We start from the raw sequence: 13,463 nt of genomic DNA, 5'->3' as shown, positions 1-13,463 counted from the left end.
GAGCCCTTGAATACTAGTCAAAAATGTAATCAATTGTTTGCCACAAAGCAAAATAAGAGAATAAAAGTATCTTCATTTGACAGTGTAATGGAAAGTAAGATGTCATTTAAAAATGTACCTCTTATTTTTCTATGAATTTAAAGTTCCAAGATACTTGTGAAACAACCAACTTACACAGATTTATCCACTGTCTCAGTTAAGGAAAAAAAACAGTGCAGAAGATAAAAAAAATTGGCCAAATATTAAAATGCAAGTAAAGTGATAACAAGACTTTCAACAATACAAAATGAAAGCCCTACTTCAATAAAATACAAAGAATACGCAAGAAGGTATTTACTTCCTTAATTTGATTCCTATTCCAGGAGATACTAAAGAAGAAAAATTGTCCTTCAGGACAGTGGTAGCCAGATAACCTTTCCAACACCAACACTAAGTCAAGACCATGACTTTTCATTACTAATCTCCATAAAACACAAGCTCTAGTGCCAGAATGTTTAATTTTTAAAGCTATTCAAGTTGTAAGACATACTTCAGCTAACATCCATGCTTGCTGAGAAATCACAGTACAGACAAATAAAAACTGTCAGATAAAAGACAGAAAGAGAGAGGTGTCTGTGAGTTAAGACTTGTTTTTTAAAAAAAGCTTAATTGCAACTTTGAATTATATTCCTTTAGAATAAGTGCAAAGACTACTGATGAACAAAGTCAGTGCTATTATTAAAACTCGGGAAAATCTGTTTTAAGACGTAATAAAAGACAACAACAACAAAAATTTCCAAATCCCAACACCCACAAACAAACCACCAGAAGGCTCAAAAAAATGAGATGGAGGAAGAAAAACGGAGCCAACAATAAGACAGGCACTCCATATCCTTTCCTTTACACACCAACAAGCAACTGGTCCTCCAGAAAAAGCAGCCAGTCCCATATAACGAGAACAAAGAAGCCAGTGTGAATGTAGCACTTCAGCGTTCGTATTTCAGGAACACAACCAGAGAGAACCAGGAAACCGAGAGAGCTCATAGCAGGACAGAGGATGACAATAAACAAGTGGCAGCAAAAAATAAAAAGAAGTATCTTAAAAGGTATCCCAAGAATGACGTTGCAAGGGGGGGCGGGGGGGGGGGAAATCCAAGGAGAAAGAAACTGCCAGAGGGCAGGAAAAAGGGCAATCAGCTAGATGCACTGAAGTAGCCAGGGAGGATGCAGTAAAGAATATAGTAGCTTGGAGAAGTCATTAAATAAAGAACACGAGAGGCTGAAACTTAGGCTAATAAGGCAGGAATACACAAGAGCTTTAGAAGAACAGGATTGAGCAGATCACTGTAAATTGTTCTTTTGCTGTCACAGACAGCACTCTGGGCAACAGCAACAAAAACATAGTAAAAGCAATGAGGTCAGTACACACAGCTATTTCCAGCTTAGGATGAACTACAGCTGAAACATGCATCAAACTGAGATCCAAACATTTGTATATAGAAATATATATGCACACATACATATATATACATATATGTATATGCATATATATATGTGTGTGTGCATATATATATGTATTCTGCTCTCTCTTCACACACCTCCCCACCACTACCTCTTGGAATAGCACATCAAAACTTTGTTGCCTTTTTAAATTTTCATAAGATTTTAGAATACCAAATGACTATTTTAAAGCTGATTTTTATTTAATTTTCAGTATCGTAGTTACATGTGTCAAAACCATGTTTAAAGACGGGTAAATCTAAATTTTAACAACCTTACTAGTTCCTCATGGATTTTCACTGTTAGAAGGGGAAACTGTTCAGTAAGACGCCCATGTACTTCACATTTGCATACATTCAATTAGACTTGGATCTTCTTTCATACACATATCCCAAACCAATATATGAAAAAAAACCCAAACCCCCTATTTTCAGAGGACTGTCCTTTCAATAATACATCTAATTCCTCAAAGGGCACCATGATCAGCTCAAGAAACAACCTAGACACAAAAACTTACACTTTATTTAAGAAATAAAAGAAATGTGATGGATATAAGAAAAGCAACGATGATTTGCAGCTTTAGAGTACTTCCAACGTACTGCCTCACAACAGGTGCCTGTCCCTGGAATACTCTGCCCTGTAAAGCTTGACCTGCTAGAAACGACTTGCTGCTTTTACCAACCGTAACTGGATGTTTGGAGAAAAGAAAACAGCTCCTGGTTGTTCCCTACCTTCTTTCCCCATATAGTGACATCACTGGCTAAAGAAAAATGCAGTTTAGCTCTGCCTCTATTTCTACTCCCCAATGCCCCCAATCCACTCATTTGGCAACGAAAACCACCCAGGGTATCCCGTTCACTAGGACGGGGGAGTACCACAGGGCAAGAGATGGCAGGGGCAAAGAAATTAAGTGAAACTTTATTTTTACATAACAAATAATTAATCCAAGGACTATTCAAGACTTGTATCTTTATTCAGTTTTGATAATTTCAATAGTTTAAGAAGAATTGTCTCCTGCTGTCTGTGTGGATTCTCTCATACCTAAGGAAAAACTAATGTAGAAAAACTAGTAGAAAGGCTTAGCTACAAAATGTTATCAAAATCATTAAGGCAGAAGTTGTAAGAAAACTTTTCCTATTTCAGTTATAGTAGTCTCACCTCTTGAAAGTAGTATGAAAAAAACCCACCCTTTTGTTTTACACAAGCTCTACCTTAGGATGCAATTTCAATTTAGGAATTTCCAAACTTTTCTGGAACCTCCCTCCCTAAATCTCTAAGTCTGTGCACTGTAGCTGCACAAGTTTTTAAAAGCGCAATGTTTTTAAAAGGAAATATTTCTTTGTTGCTCCGTATCAACCCATGTACTACAAAAGGGTGGAGATATTAAAAGAGCCTACTAAACTCAAGCCACAACACAAAATATTGATTCAAGAGTATTTCTGCATACTTTTCACAACAGTACAGAAGTACAGGATAAAATACCTATAAAGCCAAGAACCTCAAAGGCAGAAAAATCACCTCCTCATTTTCAGGCTAATAAATGCAATTAAATAACAAAGATGAGCCTCTCGTTAACCCATAACAGATAGCAAAAGGGAGACTAACCATATTGCCTGCTATTTAAAGAGCAAGCCAGTAACCACCCCCAAATTAAAATCCAATGCAAAGTACAGAAGTACTATAGGAAACACGCGGCAGAAGTGAACTAAGAAGGCCTTCCAACTCAAACTGTAGAATCTGCTCCAGTTCATAAGAGCTAGGTGAGGTGTACTAGGAGGGGTGGGGTAACGGGAGAAGAAATAGCATGATGGCCTTTAGCTTTCAGTCTTTCAAGCAGCAAACTATTAATTTCTGCCATTCTACAATTAATGCCCTTTGAGGGTCTTTTTTACACAGGAACTTGAGAACTATGGGTTTTTGAAGCAGAGGGGAGAATCACTGTTTTCAAATTTATCTACAGCCCTACCTTGGAATCCTAAAAAGACAGCATGTCTAGGCACAGCATGTCTTCAGAACAAGAGCAAGTTGAAATGTAGGAATACTATCAGCTTCACTTCGTTACTGAATTCATTACAAGAAAAGCAAAACCAGATAGTGATGTGTGCATGCCAGTAAAGAAGGAACAGGGGTGCCAAGGGAAAAACATAAGACACATGGTCAGATAAAAAAGGCAGCTCATACACTTTCCAAACCTGAAACTACTAGGGAAGAAGTGAGACAGTGTCATCCAGACTTATCCCATTGGCACAAAAGGAAAAAGATCAGGCTTATACCCTTTGGGGTGTCTTGAGCTTGATGTATGATCTTAAAGTCTATTTATCTGTTTTAAGCATGAGATAACATAGTAGGAAGCTAAAAATACCTTTTAAGACTTCAACTGACTTCCCTGGCTTTGCTCTCCTGCTGAAGTTTCTTTGCCATAAAGAGGTCTCTATTTACAAACAAAGAGGTATGGCTCCATTTTATGTACTTACTAAACAAAACCCACAGAAAAGAAGCAGCACAGATAGAAGCATGATCTACTGAAAGAAACACAATGTTTAGTGATTAGTGGATATCAAGCACTCAGGTCATTGTTACAATACTCTCGTTCAATCTTTCCTTCTCCAGTTTTCACAGAGCAGTCTAACACACCCTCAACAGTTTCATCAAGTCTCACATGTCCAAGAACATTTCTCTAAGCAGGCTCCATACACACATATGACACAGTCAGTACTCTGTACATTCATTCATTATTTTTTGGAATGTGTTTTATTTATGCATTTAGAAACCACCCGATACAGCTGAACTACAAGTCACTTATAGACATGTAATTGTAGTTATTTGTTCATGTGCCTACAGAAGAAAAAGGATGATGGAAGACGTGACTAACAAGCACAGATACCATATTATTTTGTTAACAAAACACCATTACTATTAATGCATGAGCAGATCTTTAAAAGGTCAGATGTTTTAAAAAAAATACACACAGGTCCAAAGAAAAACTGTTAGCCACATATGTTTTCCTTCCCCTACAGAACTAATTGCTTCCTGTCCTCTTCAGGTCCCCATTCTTCCTTGAGCTGCTAAGAAAAGGAGAAGATATTGATGTCTACTAAATTTCTGTCGCTAAGTGGTGTCTCAGAGGATTAATGTTAAGTTTTAAATTCTTGACCATCAGCTGTGAAGCATACCAAGTATTAGGTGCTGCTGAAGGTAAGAGATCACCATAAAATTCATGGCTGTCAGGCTACATTCTTTGGAAAATAAAGTGAGATTTAAATTTGACCAGATATGAACCCCAGGCAATGAAGATAAATCACTTCATCAACTTAAGCTATTTCTGTGGCCTAGAAAGACCATTCACAACTCCTGAATCACTGGGGAGAAACACCTTTACAAAAGACACTCATATGAAAATGGCATCATAAAAGTACACAGAATAGAATTTTATTTTGAAACTTATTGGCCTTTTAAAATCAGAGCTTTGCTCAGAAGTCCAGCATGTCTCCTGAAAAGCTGTTTATCTCATTTCTTCTCTTGCCGAGAATCTCTACTAGAATGCCACAGCTTCCTGGAAACAGTTCAGTCCAGAAGAAACACAGTTCTTTCAGGATCACAGTGATGATGACCCTTCAATTACTGTGATACAGTCATAAAAGCAACAAAGCAACTTCCATCCCAAAAGAGCTGCACACTACTTCGCAATAATTTCAGTCTGGTCTCACAGTTTGAAAAAGGGACTAAATTCACTCTAAAACTCTAGTAGCACTCTCCTATCTTTCTCTCCCTCTACCCCAGCATTTGAACTGCTGCTTAACCACTCTCCCAGGACATATGGGAGGCAGCACTGACTGAAAAATACAGCCTATTGCACCTACTGGAATATGGGAATCATTTTAGGCAGCTACAACAGGTAGCAGCTTTCACTGTTTTCTTAAAGAGACAAAGGATACCAAAATACACAAAAAACTACATTAATCTTTCCTCCAACCACAGATATTAGTAGTTGTGTCCTTGCTGCTTTGCTGTACAACAGAGGGAATCTAACTGGGGTTCATGAGTTCCAGTAATTGCTGAAGAAACACTGTGAAGGATATCCTGCTAACCTCTATTTATAGGACCTGGGGAGGGGAAGAACAGGGAGCAACAGATTCTAATAGAACACGCAAAATGAAGTCTTACCATTAGCATAAGATAGCTATACTAGAACAAAAATACAACTGTCCAGTACACTGAATATGGATAAATAGTAAAGAAGAAAGCTGCAGCCCTAAAGAAACAGCCCACAAAATATCTATCCTGTTTGTGATCTAGGCACACTTAAGTGGGATATCAATTGTTTCAGCGGTACAGATTAACTATTATCAACCTGAGATGCGATTAAGTGAATATACTGCATTACTCAATACAAATATAAGATTACAAAATAGGAAACTTGGCTTTATTCTACTTCCAGCAGCAAGACTGTGAAGAAATCTCTATTTCTAACTTTTATAACCAGTAAAATATACCTCAAATTTTTCAGATAAAAAAAAAAAAGGAAATGCATATCCCCTAAATTAAAACTTGACAAGTATTAAAACATTTATAAACCACAGCCGATGTGTGATTTTGGGGTTTGGGGGGTTTTTTTAGAAAAATGTTATTTTCTTAAAAACATAACAAAGTTTTGCACCATTGTCAAGTTACCTTTTGTGATTTACTTACACTGTACTATTAATTTAACACAACATATACACCTAACAGTAGATGAATTCTAACTCATTCTTCCAGGATACAGTTTGAACTAATTTCCTCAGGGAAAATATACTATACTACATAACTGTCAAATCCCACCTATTCAGTCAGTAATATCTGCTCAGAGTACAGCTGGATAAAAATAAAGCAGCAAATGTGTTTGGTCAATACAAAAAATGTGCTTGCTCCTGTAGAAAAATGAGAATTTCTAAGAGGCACATATACTGGTAAACTTGCATTCAAAATATAGGTACAAAGAACAGGACTAAAGGAATGGGCAACACAGTCAAATACGATCAAATTACGCAACCCGTGTAAGTTACCACCCATTGCCAGAGCCAAACTAATTGACTCTAAGTGTTCTTTCCTAGGTTGCCACAATTGCTAAGTGCAACATGCTAGCTCAAACCTCTATATTTAAGTTTTACCTCGCAATTCAGATGGGCAGTTAAGATCACATACTTATCACAACAGGCAGAAACTTGTTACTTCACTGCAATGTAATCACATGTACCGTCAGAAGCCTATAACCCAAAGGGCAGAAACTGAACTTCTGAGTAGAACTGGAGCCTAAGTCAGCCAAAACTACTAATGGTTTCTACTGGACTGGGTGAACAGCTTCAGCCAAAACAAAACGGTTCAAATTCCATAAATAAAGGTGCTGCTGGTGCTTTTCTTTTCCTCCTGAAGCTCTTTTGTCTGAGAAGAGGATACCAACCTAATAGCTTAGAGGATGCCTAATTTACAGCCATGATTTGAACTTGGACCTTCCACCATTCAAGAAATTGCTGTAATCACCAAACCCACTCCAAAAAATCCCAAATGATCATATCACCTGAAGCAATAAGTGGCATCTCTTCCTTCATGTAGACTGGCAAAGAGCTGACAGCTGCCACCTCCACAGAAGAAGAGACAGTAAAGCCGGAAGCACACATGGCAAGTCCAGCACAAAACTCATGGCTGCTGCAGTTAAAGTTGCCATTATAAAACTGCAATTCTTTGTCTACAATGGCACTGTACAGCCAGCAAGTTCAGGAATTCTTGACCTACAGGGCATTCTGTAGATACCCCAATCTCTGCTGCTGAAGCTATTCCACTCTCAATAAAATAACTATTCAGTGAACAGAGACTGGTACCTCTGTAGTCCTCACAACGCCCATGCATTATATGACAGTCCTACAGACAAAATGAGTTCTCATACACTCACTAGCCTGTGCTGTTCCCACCATTCTGTGAATAACGTAGAGACCTTTTGTAAAACAGCTCTTTCACTTTCTCCGCTTTCACTGAGAAAGGCCAGAAATGGAACAATATCTGACTGCAAATCTTACCCTCCTCAAAAAAGTCTTGAGATGTTTCACACTTTATTTTAGTATGTATTGTTTTGCATGCACAGCTTCAGGCAACACATGCTGGAAAGTTAAGAGAACAGTTTGAGAACCACACTTTATGTCCTTAGCTATTATCATAAACACACCTTCTGAGAACAGGGCAGTAATTACACAAACCCTGAATTTATTAACATGCTAGCTTCACACATAAGTAGTCCTAGGGAACTAGTCTGTCATGGTTTAACCCCAGCCAGCAACTAAGCACCACGCAGCCGCTCACTCACTCCTAGTCAAACATACAAATGACTGCAGAACAGGGATTTTAGTAAGTATAGTTTTCTTCCCCATAACTGATCTTCAAATGAAATCCAGTGTTTTACTACCTTTCAGCAGCCAGCCGTCAGAATTTCACTCAATATTTCTGATTGTATCAAATAAAAGCATCATGCTTTTACTACATCTGAGAGGACTATGTATGAAATAAAACATGCCCATTTCTAAAACGATTAGTCACAGAATACCAAGAAACACTGCTTTCATTCTAAAGTCACACATCCTTTCGCCACCAGATCAGCAAAAGAATTGTTTTTTATTGTTTGAGAAAAACTAAGCACTGTCTGTACAATTAAGTTTTATCAGGTAGCAACATGTTGAAATGAATGAACTGAAAGCAATCATCTGCTAGAATTTGTTTATATTTAGGCAGGTAAGAATATTTCTGTTCTGTTTACACGAAAATTGAAAATGCTGCATACAAGCCATTCTATTTTAATGTATTTGGGAAACTTGCTTTGTATCCTTGCATACCACTGGTTCAAGACAGCATGATACACCCACAACACGGGCAAATAAATAAAAATAAAACCGTTAACAGGAGGCGTATACTATCTACTTTTCACTTTGTACTTCTATGATGTTGTTAAGGACGAGTAGATTTTCATTTGTGTGTGTGCATATGACAAGCAGTTGCAGAGAGTGAACTTTACACAGCATGACTTCATCACATGAGAGTAGTCTGCCATTTTTCCTGTTTCTGTTCAGCAAACATGCACAGCAACCTAACCTTCAAAACGTATTAAACATTCTGGTATAGGTTCTGGCTTAGCTTTAACTGATTATCTGCAAGAAGAATATGCATAGCCCATATAGGATCTGCGAAAGTCAAATCGTCAAACTGGGGCGGGAGCATCACCGAATCTAACAATCATTTTATATCATGTATCAAAAACTTTATAAAGTAGAGACTAAAGCATTTTGTTAGATATTATGCAAAAAACAATCCCGGTCCATTTTGTTCCCAATTCCGATTGGCTGACTAAGGAATAAAATAAAAAAAAAGTCATCTGAAGAAGACGTGGACCTTCTGTGTACCACGGAATGAGACTGAACGCCTTACGCCTTCCAACCTACCTCCCATGTCCCTAGTGCTGGGGTCGATCCCTTAGTCCCATCCCCAGGCATCGTTTCCATACAGCGATAAGCCCCCTCGCAGCTTTCCCTCTCTCTATTCAACCTCCAGCCTATCCTATTTGCCGCCTGTTCACATGGCAGGTCTCTCGCCAAACCGCTGCGAGGAAATAAAAGTGCCTCGCGTCCTGAAACGCGGCTTCCCCCTCCTTAACAACACGCACGCAGTGGGAACGCCTCGTAGCAAGGATCCCGGCTCGGACGCTCTCCAGTGGGGTGAGGAGGAAACGGGGAGGGGGGGGTGGCAGAGAGAGGGGCCCCCAGATCCCCTCCGCGCCCCCCCCCACCCCCAGCCCCGGCCCGTGCGGGATCCCGGGCTGCGGCGTCGCTCGGGGAGCGCTCCAGGCCGTTCCAACTGCCGCGGCGGGCCTGACCCCGCTCGCCTCCATTTTACTGAGGAGACCCGGTGTCCCCCACCCCCCGCCCGTCGGGCCGGCGGGAGGCCCCGGGCCGAGCCAGGCCGAGCGCTGCCCGGGCCCTCCCCAGCGCAGGCCTCTGGCGGCGCCGCACCGGGCCCGCGCGGCCCAGAGCCGGAAGCCGAGCGCGGGTTGGGGCGGGGGGGGGAGCGATGGCGGCCACCGTGACCTCCCCCCCTCCCGCCCGGCGCGGCACCCCGGCCCGCGCTCCCCTCCCCCCCACTCCCCGGCTCCCACCTCCTGGTTGAAGGCGTTCACGGCCTCCATGTTGGCGGCGGCGGCGGCGGCTGCTGCGGGCGGGCGCCCGCGCGGGGGAGGGAAGGAGGGGAGGGGGAGGAGGGGCGGCTCGGTCCCGCTCAGGGGCTGCGCGCGGACATGGCCGTTTGGCGGCGGCGGGGCTCGCGCTCTCCCCTGTCCCTCGCTCGCTCCTTCGGTGCGGCGTCTCGCTGGCAGGGCCCCGGCACAGACCGTCTCTCCCAGCGGGATGGCGGAGCCCACGCCGCGCACAGCACCCTGGGATCGTGCAGGCCTCCCGGCCCCGCGCCACCCACAGGAGAGAGAAGGGGGGTGGGGGGGGGGGGGGGGAGAAGAGGGAGGGAGTGCGCGCGCGGCGCGGCGAGGGCACCACGTGACCCGGGGCCGGGTTACTCCCCGAGCCCCGCCATGTCAGCGCCGGCCCCGCCCCCGGGGAGGGGAAATGGCGGGGCTAACGCCGCCCGCCCGTCACCAGCCGGCCGGCCCCGGCCCCGGGCGCGTCCTCGGGCCGGCGGTCTCGTCCCTCAGCCGCTGGGTGGGCAGTAGGGTCTGGACAGAGCCCGGAGGCTCCGCGGCTCCTCCCCTCGGGGGAGGCCGCGGCTCCTGTGGCGTTGTTGGGGTCGCCGGGGCCGCATGCGCCGGCACGGGCCTGACTCGGCTCCGTGAGGAGGGTGCGGGGCACGGCCCGCGTCTGGGGCGGGCAGCTGCGGGGCGCTGGCGAGAAAGCGGCACCCGCTTCCATGTTCACACTTAAAAATGGGTGGTTTTTTAATCCGCTGTAATCGTGTCCCGCGGGTGGCACAGAGCACACGCTAAACCCCGCTCTGAGTGGAGCAATGGACCGGCGTTGGAGTGTGATACCTAGCACGACCGATACCGTCACGGTGGAGGAAACTGCTGCTTGCTTAAATACAAGCAAGCAAAACTGCAAGTCAAGTGTTTTGCACCGGTGAAGAAGATGGTTAGTGACTACGTTCACGCTAACAATGGGAGCTAATGTTCGTGAGAAAACTGCACGCACGCTGCAAAGTGTAATTTCAAGGACATTAGCTGGCTACTGACATCAATTAAAGAGCCCATTTGTCAAGAGCACTGTTAAATGCTATAGTAATGTGTTGGTGCCGGTGTTAAATCATAGCGATTTGAGGTTTGTGGAGTGTTGTGTGATATGGTATGTTCAAAATGTTATTGTTTAACTTCGAGTTTCATTGTTTAACTCCAGTCCGGTACATCAGCAAGGTAGTAAACTGGAAAGAGGAGACTCAGAATGTTACAGGAATCTCACATAAAGTGTATTTGGCTTTATTTTGTGTTCTGCTGTTAAACTGTGCCTAGCGCTTGAGTTGTTAAGTGCAAATTACTCTCAGGAGTCTCTTCTCCCTCTCATCAATATATGGCTGTCCAGCAATTAGCCTTCCTTAAAAGCAAATATTTTGAAATTCAAGGAAAGTTGACAGAGTAACAAGAACCCTTGTTCTACTCGGATTATGAAATGCATAAGGAGGAGTTTGTGTACAGTTATATGGCTGATATTCAGAGGATTTTTTAAAATAAATAGGTTCTAGTGGCAAATGGAAAGCTCTTCCAGATGTCATGAATTTCTATAGGCTCATCTTTTATCAGAAAAAATTTCTAGCTTTCCTAGTTCTTTTTTAAAGAAAGCAGCCAAGCTAGAGAAGGGGGGGGGGGAAGATGATATTGCCCATTTAGTGTCAGTGTCTCTGCTTTTTTGTGATTTTTGTCAGTTTCGACATGGTAAATTACTTCACATGTAGTTTTTACTACTGTTCTTGTTCATGTCACTGTTAAAAAATTCACAAAAGGTAGCTTGTTCTGCCACCTGAAAAATATGAACAGCAAAGGTAGAGCGATGAGAGGTTAAAAAAATGCAAATTACCTCTGTCCAGTTCTTGCATCAGCTAAGAAGCTTTCTGAGAAGTAAGAATGACTTCTTTGAGGGCTCTTGCCTTAGGGAGAAAGAATGAGTGAGAATGGACTTCCTGTATTGGTGATTAATTTTCAGATTTGAAACCTAGTTGTTAAATGGTGACAGCTGTTTCTATAATGTTGAGTACCTGACATTATGTTCCTTTCAGTACGTACTTGATAATACAAATGCAGTGCTTTCAATACACTGTTAACAGTTTATGCATAGTACAGAAAAACAAAACCTTCCCAGGACAGGGAAGGCTGCCAGTGATTCTGGAAATTCACAGTAAATTTGGGAGTTCTTTTGCCTATTAAAACTTTTAAGTTTTTTATATTATATATTTGCCTTTCAATCGGGTGTCACTACAGGTTTTAGAGGTGACTCCTCTGAAAACTGAGTGTTAAATACTTGTTGCTGTCTATGTACTGAGTATTGTTTTATTATGAATCTTATTTTTAAAAAAAAATCTGCCTCTGTAGCATGTTTGTAATCAGACTTATGCATAATCGGATTTTATGTAACCTGCAGGGGGGAAAGATAGTGTAAGTGTACTCCAGTGTGTTTCAGAATTGTCTAATACAAGCACTGGTAGCTGCAGTGCTTCTGTGCTTGATGGGCTAGCTGCGTTAGTGCTTACCTTGCTGTGCTAAGCTCTGTGCCCATTCCCCTACCAAGCTAAAGTCTGGTGTGGTTGTGTCTGTGCTATAACGTGGTTCTGGTTTTGCCTGCAGTATAGACAAATCCTTAGGGTTTGCAGAATTATCCCTGGCTACTTTTGTTAATTGAAAATTAAATTCTGATTCCTCAGGGGCTGAATGTTAGGATTTTGGGGTGGGAAAGGGTGAAGTAGGTTAATTACTGCAGCTTTAGACTTAAGTCTGGGTTTTACTAGGCTATGACTTGTCTATTCAAAGCAGATCTGCTTCATCAAGATAATATGCTCAGTAATTTTAAAGTAAAATTTGCCATTGCTTGTATTGTATTGTGACTACCTATAGAGAGAGGAGACAATCATATAACTTCTTAATGAAAAGCATATTCTTTTCATTATACTTTTGTCAATTTTACATTTGCAGGTACTTGAGCTCGCAGCAGGTTTATTATTTAAAGTTGCTTTTATAACAACATTAGGCATTGTATGAATATATGGTGTACGATGCCCAGCATTGTGTTACATATCTGTACAATATAAAGGATGGTCCTTGCCTCAAAGACCATGTAATCCAGTGTGGCTCCTACACCATTTAGTATTATTCTTTATTGTTCATATAACACATATTTTAAAATATTGATCCATATTATTCCATATGTCTTATGTTCAACAGTTTTGACTTGTGTTGGTGCACGGGTTTAGTTTGTTCAGCTTGCTTACTTTTGTTTCTGACAGATGGGCAATAAATGTCCACACCAACGTATGGAAGTTGCTGTTGAGAACAAATGATGGTTACTTGAAGTAATGATTCTTTTTGTCTTTGTACAAGCTGATGAAATACATGTGCAAGTCTTATTCAAGCTTGTTGAAATCTGAAATGTTTTTGAATATAGTCCTTGTCATTTTATACATAATGAAATACAAGTTTAACTGAATTTGTTAGCTTAAGCATTCAAAGTTTTACATAATCATATGTCTGTCATTTTTTTTTCTTCCAGTAACATTAAGTCTTGATCTTTGAAGATGTTAAGAGTCCTAAATTTTGGTCAGTCTCCTAAATTATTATTGGCATTGTGCATCATTATTGACAAAGAAAATGGCTGACAACAATCATCCATAGAAATGTCATATTCCCTGTCCTTTGATTATCTGTGTTGGCCTACTAGTGTTTCTCTAACTCATTTGATAAGGATTAGTTATCACTTGCACATTAT

At 41.7% G+C, this 13,463-nt stretch overlaps 1 protein-coding gene across 4 annotated transcripts in view; it reads right to left on the bottom strand.

Annotated features, from left to right (window-relative positions):
• Window positions 1-9,932, bottom strand: part of SCAF4 (SR-related CTD associated factor 4) — a 48,075-nt gene extending 38,143 nt beyond the window's left edge. For 3 of the 4 annotated variants that reach the window (XM_075033829.1, XM_075033831.1, XM_075033832.1), the window contains exon 1: window positions 9,650-9,931. In XM_075033829.1, coding sequence (XP_074889930.1) covers window positions 9,650-9,679 — 30 coding nt within the window. In that variant the 5' untranslated portion in view covers window positions 9,680-9,931. Of the gene's footprint in view, window positions 1-9,649 lie in introns of all 4 variants that reach the window. The other variant, XM_075033830.1, reaches the window with a different exon arrangement.
• Window positions 9,933-13,463: the final 3,531 nt, after the last annotated feature.

Source organism: Buteo buteo, chromosome 8 (assembly GCF_964188355.1).
Source record: "Buteo buteo chromosome 8, bButBut1.hap1.1, whole genome shotgun sequence".
Classification (NCBI taxonomy): Eukaryota; Metazoa; Chordata; class Aves; order Accipitriformes; family Accipitridae; genus Buteo; species Buteo buteo.
The sequence above is the reverse complement of the archived record's forward strand: the minus strand, read 5'-3'. Positions and strand labels throughout refer to the sequence as shown.